The sequence below is a fragment of the Melozone crissalis genome, unplaced genomic scaffold, assembly GCF_028551555.1.
Source record: "Melozone crissalis strain CALT ecotype California unplaced genomic scaffold, PUWL_Pcris_2 ptg000029l_1, whole genome shotgun sequence".
NCBI lineage: Eukaryota > Metazoa > Chordata > Aves > Passeriformes > Passerellidae > Melozone > Melozone crissalis.
Genome location: NW_026535807.1, coordinates 8,770,066 through 8,788,654, shown reverse-complemented (window position 1 = coordinate 8,788,654; position 18,589 = coordinate 8,770,066). Strand labels below are relative to the sequence as shown.

Genomic DNA, 18,589 nt, shown 5'->3' with positions numbered 1-18,589 from the left:
AGACACAGATTATACTTATTTGTTTGTTTGTTTCCTATCTCAACCAATATAAAATGCTTTAATGAGAAACTAACTCCCAAAAAATTCCTTTGCAAGTTGATTTTGAAGAGTATCACATGAGCAAAATGTTATATGTTGATGAGAAGATATTACATTGTTTTTTCATTTGAAGTGCAATGTGACTTGCTTTGCATGTGGTACTTTTTTTTTGTCTTCAAATATTTTACTAACATTTAGCTGGTCCAGAAAGTTTTAATTCTGCTTTAACAAATATCTTTAAAATGCCAGTGTATTCAGTGTTTTCTCTCTAGTTTTGAGTTCAAGTCTACTCATTTTGTAATTCATGTGGGTGATCTGACATGTTTTTGGGTATGTTAGTTATGGTGGGGCATTGTTGGTAATACATTTATTTATTTATATACCACATATATATGAGATTAATATGTGTTTATGTGCAAAATGTCCTTATACCCATGCAGTTCATTTGCATTCCTACTGGTTGCTTGGATATTATTAAAGATAATTGTTTATTTATGCCACTACAAACAAATAACTGAGTATAATGAGAATTTCATAACTCTTAAAGATGGACAGTGCTCTAGTTTTGAGATATGATTACATGAGAAATCTAGGCAGGACAGAATTTCATCTTGGATGGTGGAGTTTGATGCTCTGATAGTAAATATTGAGAGTCATATGTTGTAGAGTATTTGGAGAGGCCTAAGACACTTTCTCTTCTAATTAAACTAATCCATCCTGGATCCTGCTGATGGAGAAAAATCTTAGAAATGAGGAGTGAAAAAATCTCAGATTTAAATTTAAATAAAGACTGAGTTATTCCCAAAGTTAAAAAATTAAGCCTTAATCAGAAAGTGTTTGTAATCTTTTTGACTTTTTGAATCTTTTTGAAATGCAGTGTTGGTGCTCACACAGTACTGAGCTGCTCTTAGTTCAAAAACAATTCTCTCATTTAGGGGGTCTAAAGGTTAATGTGAACAACTAAAAAGCAAATGTAAAATTGAATTGCTAACTTGTGCAATTAGATTAAGGAGGGCTTTAGTTGCTTAATAATGCTCCTGCTTCAGGAAGAGCTAGAAATATTCAGAGTTTACAGTTCATATTAGAATTGTCATGGAGACAAACAATAACAGAATATGTGTATATTACTGCTATGTTAAATACTTTCCAGAATATAAAAAAAATCAATTTTCTCTCTGTATACACTGTATAGGTCATGATCAGTGTGGGATTTGTTAAAATGCAAAGGCAATGCAAACACCATCCATATGCACACAAAGAGATGCAGTTTTCCTTCTCTTGGCAGGAAAAGCAGAGAAACTGCTTTGGGGTGGGGGTTGTTTGCTGGGGTGGTTTATTCCACTTCATATCTGCTGTTTCTCTCAAGAACTGCATAGGAATGAGGCTGGGTACTGAGCTCAGCCCCCTGCCATCACAGGCAGCCACATTTTACAATCCCTTGCAGAAAATCAGTGACTGACTTGCTGGGTTTGCTGCTCTGAATTTTGTTTGACTTGTGTTTGATGCATAAGGTTTTCAGCAAGTTTTCATTCTGCAATTTTTGTGAGATAGGTTTTGTCTTTATAAATGAGAAAATAACAGCAAACACCAAACCACTGTTGCCTTACAGATTATTTAGCATAGTAGCTAAATGTTTCTGCATTTAACTTATAAAGTAAAGCAGAACAAACCATAGAAAAGCTGGCACATAATTCTTCTTTGTAATTTCATTTTGTGGTCTTCTCTTCAGAAGAGCTTTCTGCTAGTCCATGTTGAACCTTGTCAATCCAACCAGTATTTCTGTGTTTCCAGTGCAGTGTGTGTTTGTAAGGGGAGTGAAGAGCAGAGCTCAGTTGCTTGCTGTTATCAACATTTGCATGCACAAAATCATAGATTTACAGAGCATTTAAAAGCTAACACGGGATGTATTGAGGTAAATTCAAGCAAGCATTGTTCTTTTTAAGTGTTTGGCTGCCTAGGGAATTACAGCATTGTCCTCATTCACTAGGTCAAAAATAAAAGAAAAATATAGTTTTTTATAATTTTTAGAGGAAAAGTTGATAAAGTGATTGTCTACATTACATGCAGTTTATGACGGGCTAATAATTGTTCTGGTAAACCATTCAACTACAGGTGTGTTCTTGGAGCCTAACAGGTGTTTATTATGCTCTCTTACACATAGCAGTTAGAGGATCTCTTTTTAGTTATTTTATTAATTTTTTAATATTAAACTTGAAGTGTTTTCTACAGGTTGATTCTGATTAGTTGCCTACAGATAACAGGATGATCATGGTTCCCCTGGTGCATTATTGAAAATTCTAGAGATACATAAACCCATAGAATAAATCTGTTCTAATGATTACTAAATTTTCATTTAGGTGTTTATTTCTGGTTATGAAACATCTAAACTGTTTTGGCAAATACTACCAGTGTTGTAAATATTTAGCTGTCATTCTTTAAGACTTACTCAAAATGGACTGTGCAGGAGGGTCATCCTGGAAGAAGGGGATTTATCTAATCATGTTCATGTAATTATTTATAGAAGTGCAGAGTGGTAGTGTTCTCATGAAGAGAAACAGCCTTTTCCACAGAATGCTTGGAGGGAGAAGGAGAAATGAGAGCTTCATGTTCCTCTAGAAATTAATCTAGTGAATAGCTGGCTTGTGTGTGGCATGTTTGGCCATGTAACGTGTTGAGATCCATGGTGTGCACACAAACGGTTGGTCAGCTCTAATTTGTATCTGAGCTGACTTCATTAAAATAATCCTGTTTGTAAAATCGTAAGCTATTTTGGTGGTAGAAACTAAAATGGTAAAAACCAGCTCACTGATTTGGAAACCTCCTAGCTCTGGGGTGCCATGGGCTGAGATGCAATTTCAGTGCTAGTTACCCAGCAGAGCAGTTGTCTTGCTGCTGCTCTGAGTTAGCAGAGTCTGAGCCTTCTCCCAGGGAAACTAACCTGTGTTCCATGGATTGCTGACTGACTCAGCCTTGGATGGAGTGGCCTGAATCCCTTAGGGAGGCCTTCCTCCCAAGAACTGGGCTGGGAACTTTGAAATTCATACTTGCTTCATTACATTTCTTGATCTTCCTCCAAGCATAGCGGCTTCTAACAAACTTAATTATGTTGGTCACTTCATTTTCTGTCGTGGAAGGCTGCAGAGCCTGCCGGTATCTGTGTCCTTGGCTGGGGACTGACTACACAGTGCAGGGAGGTGGCAGAAATCAGAGACACCTCCTTTCTCAGTTATATCAAAGATGTTTCAAAACTAGAGGGAGAGAGCACTTCTATTTGTCCCACTATAAGAACTGGTACATAACACTGAGGAGAATTCTGCTCCTGGCAGGATATGAATGAAAAGTTAATTGTGTTTTTGGAAGGGAGAGTGTGACGCCCACTAGAGTCTCTCTTGTGCATAGTTCCTCCTCTTTTAGTTTTAGCATATTTCAGAAAAGTGAAGTTTTTTGATAGATTTCTCTATTGCCATTTCTAGACACTTTTGATTAATTCCACAGAACACCCACTCTCCAGCAGACTTGCAGATTTCTTCTTGGGATAGGATAATCTGACGAAATGACACCCGTACTATACATGTGTCACAAAAAGTTTTCATCTTTTTTCTACAATTATTTCAGTTTATCTGAGTGACCTGGTGTAATAATCTCTCTTTTGCATGTGCCTGTACTCCCTCCTGAGCCTTCCTTTGGCCTCATTGGAATGAAATTACAGTTTTCACATTCAACAACTGTAAGCAGAATAATTGAGCTATATGATCAAGGGAAGCAATATATAATAGTTATTTCCTTAATAGTAACACAACTGTCAGGATCTATGCCTGTTTTCATATTAATACAAAAAAGAATCAAATTAACAAGACTTGTCTCAGTTGGTCCTTTTGGTGGGGCAGCTTTCAGCAGAGACTCAGTGGAGTGAGAAGGATCAAATTCTGGGTGCTAAACCCCTGAGATGGGGCTGCTGAATAAAGGTTTCATGTGTAGAGGTTAATTTTGTTGAAATGTTCCTGAATCCTGTGTTCCTGTGTATAACAAACATGAGCATTGTGTGGACCCCTGACAGTTGCCAATTGTCAGTGTCCCCAGCAGATGCTGGGTTCAGAATCAGTACTTTCCATGTTTCTCTTGTTTCTAGCTATCTGATGTGACACTATGGTGTGGTGTTGTGGAGTTTTTTTGGGTTTGTGTTGGTTTTTTTTTGTTTTTTTTTTAATAATGTGTAAATCAATATTCCCTGACATTTTCTGGCTTTTTCTGATCACATCAGCTTCCATGAGAGGCCTTTACTATTGGCTCTTCCAACTCACTGATTCTTCTCTATTTTGATGGTGGTGGGGACTCCTTCCCCTGAACTCTTCATTAGTCTGGCTCCTGCCAAAATGAGCAATCATCTCATAATGCACATATGTTGCTAAAGTGTGATATTCCTCTGTGCTTTTGAGTGCAATGCAGCATTTTCTTCACACCCTGGCAAGTTGAGATGTCAGGATATGATAATATTACACATAGTAAATTCCTATTAGTAGCTTCTAGTGCTTTAAAATGACAGCTTTAACAAAAATCATTTTCTAATAAAGCTGTTCTGTTAATTATTGCCACACAGCATGTTAGTATTTGGTAAGAAAGACTGTTTTGGGACCCTGTTAAATTAGGACATCTAAATGGCAGCAATGAAACAAGAGGCACTGCTTCTCTTGGGAGGTTGTTTTGAGTATTTCTCTTGCAGAATACTCTCTGCTACTTCAGTGATAAAAATCTCAGCACTTGAAATCATCAAGGGAGGAAGACTGAGTGATGACTGACTTTCTCTGTGCTGTTCTCTTCTCTGTGTATTTATCTGATTATCAGAGGTTGACTTGAAAATCATGATCTGGTTTCTTCTCTTGAAGCTATTTAATTAATTTCTATATTGATTATTCACCATCTTACAACACTTAATAACTTCTGCTGATAGATTTCCAGGCATGTGATAAATGATAAGAGACTTCAAAAATCCACATTTTTATAAAAGGCACAGTTTTCCTGTATCAACAACCTTCTGTGGATTTTTGCTAGCCCTAATGATTGCAAAACCAGTATCATAACTACAGTGAAAAGAATTCATTTTAAAAAATGTTGATATGAGCAAAAGCCAAGCATGTGGGATGACAGATGAAAGTGGTGATAAATTGTGTGGGTGCTCTCCTGTAAGAAAGTGTCTGAATCATTATTCGTTAAACAAAAAAAGCTTGTTTTCTCTGTTTGCAATATTGGGACTTATTTAAAAATTCCTGGCATGTGATTGACGTTCAGTGAATAATAAAATGCTTATTTTTGGAAATTAATAGTCATGACTTCACAATTACTTGGATTTCACAGTGTTGTGAACAATTCTGCAGGATTTTTTTTTGTGACATAAAGAGAAATACAGCACTGGGAGCATCTGTACTTAAAATTTAAGTCAGTGCAATTCCTGGTCAGAAGAAATCTCATCCAGTCTGCTTAATGCACATAAGTGCTGCAGTGAAGTAGAATCAATTAATCCTTCATATTTTTTATTTATGCTTTCTTAATAATAGTTCATGGCCAGAGTGTAACATAAGAATTAGAAGTTGTTTGTCCAAAGTCAAATGTTTTAACTGAAATTAGCCCTTAGGAGTTGGGAGCAAATTTAGCTATGCACATTTTTAAGCAAGTAGTGCAATATGGATCAGTTTTCCAAAAGTATTCAGGTAGCAAAAGGTGCAAGTGGTTAACTTCCATTAATTGTTTTACATTAAAGGTCTTTATCAAGCCTGCATAAATGTTGGTCCATATCTTTGTATACATAAATACTTTTGAAAATATCAGCCTTCAGCTGATGATTGAAATAAAATTTAGTTCTCCCTTTGATAGGTTGGAACTAAACTTTTCTCTTTTGTGTGATAGAGAATTTTTTGTTTGTTTTGTTTTTGTTCTTTGAACTCAGGATGGTTTTTAACATGGGAATTAAAGCCCAGATGAAAGTTTGGTTTGTTGGTCAAACACACAAATCTCAAAATGCCTGTCACAATACAGGCTAAAAAAGAGTTTTATACTTGGTGCAAAACCTGGTGCTGTAATGTATCTTTAGAGTGACCTCAGAGTCAGATGTGATTTCCATTTTTCTTGTGAATATATAAGGCTGCACTTCATCCCTGTTTTAATATAAAGTTTTAGACAGAGTCAGAGATGTTATGCTCCTATATTGATTAATACCCTCAATCAACTTTAGGTTGCTGTAATTTCAGTTTAAATGTGGAATAGGTCAAATAGTCCATCCATGGAGAACAGATAAGTTTAAACAGACTTGATTTAAATGTGAAAGGAGGTACTTTCAGGAACTCTGCTTGGTAATTTTTAACACCAGAACACCTTGCTGAGTCTGTGTGTAGCCGAAATTAACACAAAATGTTATAGGAATACAAAAAAACTCAGTGTAAGGAATATAATGGCATTATGAAAGCCCACTTCAGGAAATATTAAAGGTATCTAAGGAGCTGCTCTGAGCCCTCATTTGTAGAGACTTGAGTCAGGCTTGACTTTGGGAGGTGCCTTGTGTGTGGGTACTTGGCTGCCTGAAGCACTTATCTGATTTGGTGTGGTTTTCCCATGTCTCCAAAATTTGGGAGAGGAAAGACCCCAATTTTCTTAAGCTCCCTAATCTTCTCTGATGGAAAAACTCAAAACTGGTCAGCAGTAAGGCACACAAGTTCCAGCTGATGAAGTTCTATCCAATATTAGTATTTTGCTGGACCACTGCAAGTGTGTATTTTGTGTATTTCCTGCAAAGACAATTCATTTATTCGGTGAGATGCTGAATCCAGAGTTGGCTGATCCTGGAGATGAATGAGTGAAGGAGTCACACCTTTGCCATGGCTGGTGCTCACCAGGGCACTGGAATTGCTCAGCAGCCCCACAGGAATGGGGGGAGCTGCCAGGTTTTTCTTCAAGGGCTCCAACAGTAACTTCCCACATTTCCTGATTTCCAGTGTGCCAGGAAAGGAAGCAGCAGTTTCCAAGCACAGGGAATTGGGGGCTTCCACGTCATTCCTCTGCACACAATCCTTTTGTGTCAAGCCATGCTAATTTTTTATTGTTCCTGGTTTGCTACAGGTAAATAGGTGTTTGTTGTTCTATTCAGGGTAATGTGGTTTTTAACATATTTGGACGTTCTTTAGAAATCTTTGAAAATCATATCATATAATTGATTTCAGAAGTGCCTTTTAACATTTTGGCATGCTTTGGTTCTCTGTCACAAGAGATGTCAGAAAGAAGTAGCTGAATGAAATTTTAAGGCAGAAAGTGCTTTACTGCACTTTTCTCAAGATGATTTTAAAATACTGTTTGCCTTCTTGCAGGTTTAGCAGTTCATATGGCAGAATTGCACTTACAAAACAAAAAAAAAGGCTTGATCTGTATATTGAAAGAAAATTTCTTATTTCTATACTAGAAAACCACTTTTCCTGTTTTATTCCCCAGCTAAATTCTCTTTTCTAGCTGCAGTTTGCAACTGAAAGCCTGTAAGCTACATGCCTTTTCTGGGGGGAAGGCGTATATTTGAGCCATTTCTTGGAACTTGTGGTGTTCTGCTGTAAACTGAAGGGAAAGTGAACATTCCCTGTGCTGTTTTTAACTCAGGGAAAGTATCACTGTTTCAGGCATGTGAGTATTATTGGTGCTGAATTCCTGGTTCTATCTGCCTTGCTTACGTAACACATTTGGAAATGTGTTAAAATTTATGTGATGGGCTAAACCAGGATCATTAAAGCAGAAGGCTTTCTTCTACAATTGTGAATCTGTGTGCTCTGAAATAGTAGTAGCATCATGTTTTCCAGGAGACCTTTTTTATGGCTGACTATCTCATCAGTAAGGCTCTCTTAGAAGGCTTGAACAAGGTCAGCAGCATGCTTATCCATTGCAGTCTTCTGATTTCTTGACTTGCAAGAATAAAGCTTGCTCCAATTGAATTTCCCAGGCTTCACCAGATGGAGTAATGTATAACTCCAAAATAACCTGCTTCCATTCTATTTAAATGTAGTAAAGGGAATTGGAAACAGAAGTAGCAAATTGTAAATTTCTGTTTTAAGATTGAAAGGGCAGTATTTTGCTTTTGGTAGTTACTGTCAGTGTCAGAGCTGTTTACTCCAATGAGCAGCCACATGGAAAACTGTCTTATTTTTGTTAGTCCTCTACCGTGATGGAAGTATTTTTGTTGTTTTAATTTTCATGCAGACTTATCTCTTACTGCAAGTCCCAGTGTCTCATGGGATGCTGGGCTCTCTTCTTGTGAGCTGAGAAATGGAAGCCCCAAGTGCAGGAGTCCCAGGTGTGGTTTAGTCAGCAGATGATTCTCTGGAATCGGGCAGGAGAGACCTGCAGAGTGTTCATTTTATCACCAGAGTGCTTTCATCATAGGTCCTCTGGAAACTGTAAATTTTCAATTATCAAAAATTATAGGCTAGGATTTATAGCCTCATGGGTTTGTCATTATTCTCCTGCAGCATGTGGCTTCAGTGAGGTGAGAGAATATAACCCCCCAATGTGTGAGCATGCAGAGTGGTAGGAAAAGCTAAAACATTTGGCATAACTCATACATAAGAGCATTAAGTAAAAGTTGTGCCTTGATACAACTAAATAGGCAACTATATGAAGTAAATACAATGATAAACAGCTGTTGGTTTAGTTGAAAAAAAAAAAAAAAAAGAAAAAAAGGCAAATGTCATGTTCATTTGGATATGCCAGAGAGGTAGGAGAAGTGCTTAGGAGAATTCTGTCTCTAGTCCTACATTGGCACAAGTATTTCATTTTAATTGCTCCTGAGTAGGAGGAGGATTTAGATCAAGATATATAAGCTGAGGATTGTCTTCTGAAGTTTTGTTGCAGTTCAGTAAGACCCCCAACAAGTTGCCTCTTAGGATGATAGGGAAGGTCTTTTCCTCCCAGATCCCTGGAGCAGATTCCTGGGTGCTGTGAAGCTTTTGGTCTGTGGTTTGTCTGGTGCTGTGTCCCTTAGTCACTTGAGCTGGGGCTGGTTTCCAGGCCAGATCCTGCAGGCTGCAGAAGGACTTAAACAAAACAAAAAACAAACCCTGAACAAAGCCTACCTAGGAGTAATAATCAAGTAGGAACACATTGTATCTTGTTAAAAGTGCTTTATGCTTGTCTTTAAAATCTAATTGAAGCAGTATTGTCTGCTTGTAATGCTTTCATTATATGTGTGTAAAGATATGAATCAAAAACAGACTGTGATTATTTACTTTCCGTTTATTATTCTACTTCTTTCATCATCAAAGTTCTCGTTTGCCCCTAGGGAAATGTAATTTTAAATACTTTGCCAAATCTTGCTGTAGTAGAAGAAAAAAAAAATTAATGGCTATTCTGCTGTAAGGCATTGTCTCAGTTGTTTTACTGTACATATGATGATAAAGCCTTTTAAAGAAACACTTAAATCAGATCTTTATTAATCTGTATGAATGTAATAAGAATATGTGAAAACTGCATTATTCAGAATACATAAAGCAAATGCACTTATGGAAATAGTTGTCAGCCAATTGTCATAATTGTAAAGGGCTTATTATGTTGCCTGTACTTAGGCATCTTGGGAGAAAAGGTGTCTGTGCATGTAAAGTTGGATTTCCTGCGAAGAAAAAAACCCATTATCATAAAAGGTGGAATTTATAATTGATTGTGCAGTCTGTGCTGAACTTGTTACTGAGGAGTAGTATGAGGTGGGAGTGTGTGACAATGTCACAAGCCATTGTCACCGGAAGTGTCGCATTTCTCTCTTGATGGAAACAGAACAAGCTGGAGAAGTCTGATTTAGATAATGCTGTTGGGAAGTACATAATCATGGTGAGGAAATGGTTATCAGAGATTTCTAAAGGCAAGGTTAGCAGCAAGCACTGTAATGAATCATGCACTTCTCTTGGTAAAAGTGTTTATCCAACTGTGAACTAGAGTGGGATTTCTCCGAGCTCCACCTTGGACCTCAGTTTTGCTGCTCTGTTAAATTAAATTAATGGCCCTTGAGGAACACAGGTGATGTCCACATCAGAGCTGGGCATTTTCAGGTTTACTCTGGGCTGTAGGCAAGGCTTTGGGTAGAGCCAGATGAGCACTTCAACCTATTGTGCAAGAGTGGCTTTCTGCATGTCTAGGTGAAACAGTGCAGGGTTTTAGGGTTTTACAGGCTCCATCAGTGTCTCATGGGCTTCTTTTCCTGACACAGTGATCTTTGCAGCTTCCCAGCCTGAGCAGCCTCTGGGACCAAGTGTGGAGTGTGCTTGAACCTGGAATCCTGACTGGACAGAGCTGGTTTGGCACAGCTGTGCTGAGTCTGAGTGCCTTTGGAGTTAATCTGTAACACACAAGAACTCTGCCTGTGAAGAACCTACTTGATTTACTTTCCTTTTAACTTTAAATGACATTTGAAGCTGTTACAAGAACTGAAAATCCATTCTTTTCCTTTCCCCCTGAAATGAATCATTTCTAAATATTTCTCCACTGAAAAAAATTTGACACTTGATTTGACATATACGGTCATGCAAGTGGTTGCATGTTTGAATATTCTGCTTTGGTATTTGACTAAGGGTTGATGGGGTGGTTTTTGCTCAGGTCCTGGTTAATTGTAAATCATGTCTCAGTTATACCTCTGTGAGAATTAAGAGTGAAGTCAGGAGGTGGTATTCTTGTGGACTATCCTGCATGTGGAGATTGCCATGTGGCACATAAAGTGACAGACCAGTCTTTTGAGACCCAAGATCTGAGTTTTGGGCTGATGCAATAACGTTGGTTTTAACAAAAAATTTACCCTTGATTTCAGTCAGTTCTCACTAGTGAATTGAAGGCTGAAGTGGCTGATTTTCCTGAACATATTAACTGTTCTTTGAGTTTCAGTGTTGCTTTTCTTTCCAACTGTCATAAATGTGAAAATGGCTCAGGTGGTGCAAATGGTTGCAGGTTCTGTTTCCCACTTGCTGGATTGAGGTACGAATCTGTCGTCTGCTTTGACATGGTGAGATCTTTCACTTGAGAAACAAAGTGCAGTTTCTAAACCAAAAAGTTCTGAGCTAACCAGCAACAGAAGTGAGAGGAAACTTGGAGTTGTTTTCCAAGTGTGGAAAATCACATTTAGCTGTGCCAGCAAAGGCCTGTGTGTAAGTGCTGTTCGAGCTTCCTAATTCATCTGAGTGCACGGTTTTGAAGTGCAGCTCAGCTGTCAGAGGGAATGACAAGCCACTGGCAGTGGTCATCTTTCCAGCTGGCATGGTGCTCCCAGAACAGCCTATGCATCTGTCCTTGAGAGACAGACTCAAAAAATGCTTGAAGCTTTGACAAACTCAAATGCAAAGAACACCGCTTTAAACAGAGTTTAAAATTACTCATCTGAATAAATAACTGGAAATGTGGTTTTCATGTTCTGCTCTGAGTGGATTTTTAGTAATGGGTCTGATAGGATCAATTGGAGGTGATGCATCCTCATAAGTAAGGAAGAGTGAATTGGATTTCACTCTGCAGGTGGGATCCAAAATTGAAAAGAGAGTATGACAGAGCATCTATTTGCTACTTGTTTCAGTAGCAACAGGAATATTAATAATGCATTCACCTTACATAAAACATAGAACTTAAATTTCCTTCTTTTGTGTGTGTTTGAAGGTGTTCAGGCATCGGCCTCTTGGCTGTTATTTTGCAAAAAGCAGAGATCTCTCAGGGACCTGGATGGTGTGCATTTCTCTTGGAGGCTCTATTAACTTGCCAGAGCTAAAAGCTCAACTGTTATTTTGCATACAGATTTCTATAGAGTGCAAGGACTTTGATCTTGACAAAACACTTATTTTGCAGAAAAATATTATCTTGAGAGTGATTAAAACTTGCGTAAACGAAGGTGGTGTTTGTACTGGCAAACTTGTCTTGCTGCTTCTGCCTCTCTCCCCACCCCTGCTTCCCCTCACCCATCCACTGCTGATGTCATTGCTGCAGCTCCACACATCTCGGCTGCTTTCAGATGCTGTCACCTGCATAACAAAGCAGCCATGGAGCTCTATCATTTCTGAGCCTTCAGAAGTGTTAACAGATGTTCTTGAAAGCCAAAGAAGGTGCAGCATGAGAGCTGCAAAAGCTAAGAGAGACTAAATGTAGATGGTAGGATAAAAGCCTGAATTTCTTTTTATCTCAAAGCTTCATAAAATTGAAAACGTTTTTTTTTTTTATGTTCCAAAGCTATTTGAACTATGTATGGGTGGATTTGGAAGGAAGCTTGGTCTGCATGGTGTGAGCTGATAGAGCTGTAGATGTGTCACACTGCTGTGTAACTTCCACTGATGGATTCTTGCTTAGCACTTGCTCAAGGGCAGAGTTGTGCTGAAAATCTCAACTAGGCAAGGTGTGATTTCAGAAGTCACTTCAAATTATATGGAGATACTGGTGAGCTTTAGGTTGCACATTCAGAAAACCTCTTCCCCCATGGGTGCTGGAGCAGGTTAGCAGAGAGATGTGCCATCTTTGCCTCAGGAGGTTTCCAGGTCAGCCCCAAAGTAGCCCAGAATTCCAAATAGCTCCTCTTGGACGGGTAGGCTGGACTGGATGATCTTCAGAGAGAGATCCCTTCCAACTGCCTTTAAAATGAGTCTGTAAAACAGCACTTTTCAGGAGAATCTTGTGAGAACAAGCTTGCCTCAGAGTGTGTTTTGTTGGGACACTTTAATAGTTAATATGTGAATTCAGTCACGTATCAAATAATGGGTCAAGGCTGTTTTCACTCTGTCATGATGAAAGATCAGATATTTTTTCATTAGGACTGGCTGTACTGTAATGCACAAATGAATAACCTTCAGGAGTCCTGAAATTCCCTGGATTTCTGACAGGGGTTGGCAGAGTTTAGGGTAGTTATGGGGGTCCTTTACGGCCAGAAGAATAGCAAAGCAGCACAGATAACATGAAACATTTTGCAGGTAAGACTGACACACAGGTCATATGTTCAACAGTACATATTTCCCCAAGTGATTTACCAATTAACAATAGTGGAAAGAAAAATTGGACATACTGCCCCATAAAACATGGGGTGGGTTTGATGTAATGCTGCTGTATCTTTTCATTAGTCATTGTTTTAAAGTATTTGGAAAATACTGTTGGTTGTTAGGTAGTGGGCTGAAAAGCTTTCTGTTGGCTTTCCAGAGTATCACAATGTTAATTAAGCCTGAGAATTTTGTGTCTCTCCCCCTTTTAAAGTATACCACAACAGAAATGTTACATTAAGTGTTACAGCTCTGCCTGCAAGTAAGTAGAGGCCTGTCAATCAGAGCTGCCCAAGGTTGGAGTCAAAACGTCTGGCCTGCTCTTCTGCATGGAAAAAGAAATCCCAGCAGGAGGTTCAAGAATGGAAAGTATAATGGGAAGGCATTCTATGTGACAGCATGGGAAGAAGTGATATTTTGCCGTGTTTTGATTGTATTTCTGTGGTGCCCATTCACAGGCATTACAGAAGAGATTTCCATATGTAAGGGAAGGGCACTAAGTCCTAGTCTGTGTCCTTGGTGGGCTTTGGGACCTGTTTTCACCCTTACTGGGTAAGATGAAATAGGGGAAACATACATTTACAAACCATAACCAAAGCCATTTCATACTGAAATTACAGATGACTGTGTTGCTTTGATGTGTGTTTTGAGATAAGGTTTTGCTCTGATGCTCTAGTTTTAGTTGTGGCAATAAAACTTGTTTTCCCAAGGAAATCTTAAAGAAAATTTCCTGAATTTTCTGAAGTATTCTTAGAAATAGCTTCCCTGCAGCTGAGGTAGGAACAAAATCAGATTTGCAGCTTAATATTAAAATTTGAATGATAGAATGGTCTAGTTGTACAGTGATCTCTGAATTCATAGATATGTGACCATTTATAGTATGTAATATTGTGCTTAATAGAGAATTGGACTCCAGTTTGGAGTTCTGTGATTCACTAGTTGTAAAAAATGGAGAGAGTTAATTATCTCCAGTTTCACCATACTGTTGAAACCACGGAGCCTTTCTTCTTAGTAACTGTTCCTTATTTGAAAATCCAAAGCTTTCACAATAGACTTTGATCTTTACTGTAAAATGGAAGGAGGAGGAAGCTTTCACACCAAAATGCTAATAATGTTCTCTTTGTTAGTGCCTTTGTATTGCATATTAAGTGGATCAGCCTATCAGTCCAAGTTCTGCAGCTTTGTGGGCATCCACCTTCCTATAAACCAGCCATCCTTGGACTCTAGCATGGACTATACTTCTTTTTCAGCTAGGGAAGAATTCTGTTTATCCTTTGTCAAGTGTCTGCCCTAAGTGTGGGTGGCTCTGTTAAGCTAAAAGCATGTGTGTGGTAGGTGCACTGTCAATAAACTGTTTCTGTATTGTTAAATGGATTTATTGTATGAGCAATACTTACTCCCTAAATGCCTGATGATTATATGATTACATTTTTACTTTGTGGTTTGGTAAGTGGAATGCTTGTTGTTGTATTTGAGTCTCCTCGTTCTCTCCAGGAAAAAAATGAATTAAAATCCAATTTCCTAGGAAAGACTTGTATCTTTTAGTTAGGGAGAAAAAATACTAAATAAAAAAAAAATCAAGACACACAAAACCAAACAAATCTTTCCTAGTAAATTGTGCTAGAGTTTTGCATTTTTATTGTCCTACTGAGTGCACAATGACAGGGTCAATAGATGTGTGCATTTTCAAATTATTTACAAGTTGCTGAATTCTAGACATTCTGGATTTTTATTTATACTTTCTCACTCCATTCAGCAGTTAGATGTCATTGCAGTGAGCTTCTGGGCATTCTGCCAAGTCTTCACTATTGTCAGGATGCTGGATAAAGTACAAAGGAAAATGCTTGTCTATGTTTCCTTGTAAAATTTTATAAGTAATGTATAACCTCAGAAGTGAGACCACCCTTATGAAGGTAAGAGCACAGCTAGATGAAAACAGGGCTGTCAGTACCGGTGGTTACAATGTGCAGATCACTTCCACATGCAAGAACTGTAAACATCCATGAATTCATAAGAAAATCTGAGCTAGAACTGTGAGCTTTTGGTGGCCAGAGTGTCTGTGTTTAGTGTTGGAAGACTGTGTGTAAATGCTGAGATAACTGAAGATAAGCCTTTTCTGAAGAATTAAAACTGAACAAAAAGGGTTTGAAATTTCAGCAGCTCTGCATTTTTGCCTCTCTTTCAGTTGATCCTGTAGGTATAATGACATGTTTGGCAGAGCCTTGTCCCAGTGCTCTGTAGTGTGCGCTTTTCCACAACTGTTCTCATCCTTTTAAAAAAATCACTCTGTAAATTTTAGAGTTGTTTTTGTATCATCAGTTGACATTAATTTGGTTAAAATGTAGTAAGATAGAGAAACGTGTGGGGGATGGGGCTAAATACTGTTTTTCCCTAGACTGTACTATGGTGAAGTTGATGGTTAATTTCCCAGGTTAATTTCTGTGAAAACATGATTTCTCTGTATCAAAAAACCTCCCAAAATATAGATACTCACTTGCAAATCAGAATTGAGGTGGAGTGAGTGCCTCATCCTTCCCTGTGCTCCTTTCTCTCAGTGTTTTGCTCTGTACATGGCACTGCAAAAAACAAAGCAGTGGAGCAGCAGTATTTTTCTCCTGCATTTTAGGGAAGATGCTTGTAAATGAATCTGAATGGAGGTTGTTAAGCTTTGATACCAGTTGAAAGGAAAGCTGTGTCCATGCTTGAGTTCTTGCTAGGCAAGATTATTTAGTAAGTCACAGAATTTTTACATGAGAGTCTGAGCACAGCCGTGCTGTGCCTGCTCAGAGAGCAGTCAGGGTTTGAGCCTCTGACATTATAATGACAAAATGAAAAGTGATTTTGTTTTTCCTGTAGGAAAACAGAAGAAACGTACTTAAACTGATTTGTTTGCTGTTCTCATGTAATTACTTCTTTTTACTTATCTCCTCTCTCTTTTTCTTCCAAGTTTGTGCTGAAGCTTTCAATCCAGATGAAGAGGAAGAAGATACAGAACAAAGGGTAAGAGTGAGGGAATCACTGCATGCATGGGTCTCTCTGCAGACTGACAGTCAGATGTGCATTGCCTTTTCTTACCACTTGTGCTTTTCCTGCTGAGCGTGGTGTGGTGACACTGGCAAAGTGACATTCCTTTGAAATTCAGAGCCACTTTGTCTCATGGACTTTTTCAGTCACTACAGCTTTAGTACAATTTTACTTCAAAGGATTTGAGAGCTGTGCTTAACTCTACCATCTTTAAAATTTTTGCTATTTTCCTTTCTTAATTCTCTTAAAGGCTTGTTGAGGCAATTCCTAGATCGCGATGCTGTTAAGAAGAATTAGTTAAGCTTTACCACAGCTGTTTCTTCATGGGTGCTTAAAATTCCTCACATGCTTTTTACTGTCTTGTCAGAGCAGTTCTGCCTGGGTAGGAGAAATGCTTGGTTGAAATATTTTAAGTCTGTGGACACCTGTTTTTTCTCTTGTTCTTGAAAGTTGGGAATTTCTAGGAATTGCAAATCCAGATACTGTAATGGTATTTCTTCAGAGGTGGGTTTGTGTGAGCAAATCTTGTAGCCTGCTTGGTGGGAATCAGTGTTTTCTCCCTGGACTTCTGGTGTTCCTTTCCAGATTCCATTGCAAAGGATGCTTACACTTCTGCAATGAAAATCTAAGTCTAATATAATTTCTCTTAAAAAAGAAGAGATACTTAATAAATATACTTTGTAAATAATTTTTATGTGCTATAAAAAGAAAAAAAAACTACTGTGAGTGTGTCAGATTATTCAAATGTTTGTAAACTTGGACACATTTGTTCCATCAAAGGTCTTAGTTTTCTTGGCTGATGATTGAATATTCTGTTTTCTTTTAAAACAAGGATCTGTGACCTATATAACTATGGAAAGAACTTGTTAGAAATACCTACTGATATAACTGGTTTTTGGAATCCTTGTTATTCCAGAAATAAGAAATGTTAATGTGGTGCATGTCAGGTAATTAATTTTTTAATAAATTTTCATTTTTAGCCCCTAACAAGCACATATATAAACATTTTCGTGATACAGTGAGTATTGATTCCTTTAACCTGATGCTTATAAATAGAAGGAAATAACAAAATATCTCAAACAACAAAGCTTTTATTTAAGTAATTTTGTTAGAAAAAAACCATTCTTATTCAATAACTTCTTATTGGATAGATGTCTCATATAGGATATAAACTGCCTGTGTGCCAGCAGTAGTTACACTGCGACTAACATAGTCAGAGTTCAGGAAGAAAACTGTTCACTTCTTCCCCTGTTTGATATGTTCAACCTTTGACTGTGGCTGTGTTAGAAGGAAAGGGAATGGAATGGAAAAAAGGCATCCACTTCTTTCTTGTCTTTCTTCACTGTTATTTTTCAGATGTTAATTGTCAACATAGTATTTTTCTTATGTGTCTTTCATTCTGTCTTGCATTGTGTGTTTATATATAAATACTGTTTATGCAAACAAAAAGGACTGTATACTTTTGACACTTAAATTGTGCTCTGCTTTTACATGCTGAAGGTTTAGTCTGTAATCATATTTCTTTGTTGTCATGACTGTTCTCTTCTACTTTGTTTTAAAGGTAGTTCATCCAAAAACTGATGAACAGCGATGCAGACTGCAGGAAGCATGTAAAGATATCCTGCTCTTCAAAAACCTAGATCAGGTAATAGCATTTCAAGCAAATCTTAAATGGAGTTTATTTTTTGTTATGTACAGTTAATATGATCTAAAAGTCCAGACACAGTTTTTAAAGACAAGAAAGCAGAATTCTGTTTAAAAGATAAGGAATATTTTCAGTGTAGTGGTGCCAAGAGATGCTGCAGTGATAATTCCCAACTTCAGGAGTGCAGTAAATATTTCAAGTGTATCAGCAGCATGAAGATTGGCTTGTGTGTTGATGAAGAGTATTTTTAGAAACTCAGCTGTGATATACATCTTCAACTTTGAACATCTGGTCATTGAAAATGCAGTGGAAGTATATTGTTTATGGGCTTGGGAATAGCAAAGATGGTAAAGCAGGTCAGTATCAAGGCAAGGCATTTATATGGTGTCATCTTTCTTGGCTTTCACAGTTTCCCTGGCTGTGCTGCTTGCAAAAAAAGGAAGTTTAGTCATGGTTCAACAGGGAAACCCAGCTGGAGCCTGCTGTGCAGACCAGCTTTATCTCATTTTCTGTTGGGGCTCCACTTCTGTACCTGTCCTGTCTCATCTGGGGCTAGAATTGCAGCTGCTCTAAGAGAACAGGCTATCCAGGGAAATAAGTCTGTGGAGAGTCTTGTTCAGTACAGTCCTGATCATGAGTGGGGCTCTTTGATGATGATAGTACAGATTAATTAATAGATATAGGTGAATAGAATAGATCATGGTGCCATTTCTATGAAATGAATGAAATAAATGTACTGTTGATATGAACTGATGTGTGTCCATTGCAGTGAAGCTGTGTCAGATTATACCAAAGGTAGGTGTGTGCTTTGGCAGTGAAATGTGAAAATTGAGACATTTGGACATATATTTGAGATAATGGCTCTTCTGTGCCT

At 38.0% G+C, this 18,589-nt stretch overlaps 1 protein-coding gene across 1 annotated transcript in view; it reads left to right on the top strand.

Annotated features, from left to right (window-relative positions):
• The window catches only part of PRKAR2A (protein kinase cAMP-dependent type II regulatory subunit alpha), a 58,031-nt gene that overhangs the window by 24,427 nt on the left and 15,015 nt on the right, over nucleotides 1-18,589 (top strand). Inside the window, exons 3-4 of the mRNA XM_054281071.1 lie at nucleotides 15,994-16,046; nucleotides 17,632-17,715. Coding sequence (XP_054137046.1) covers nucleotides 15,994-16,046; nucleotides 17,632-17,715 — 137 coding nt within the window. The remainder of the gene's footprint in view (nucleotides 1-15,993; nucleotides 16,047-17,631; nucleotides 17,716-18,589) is intronic.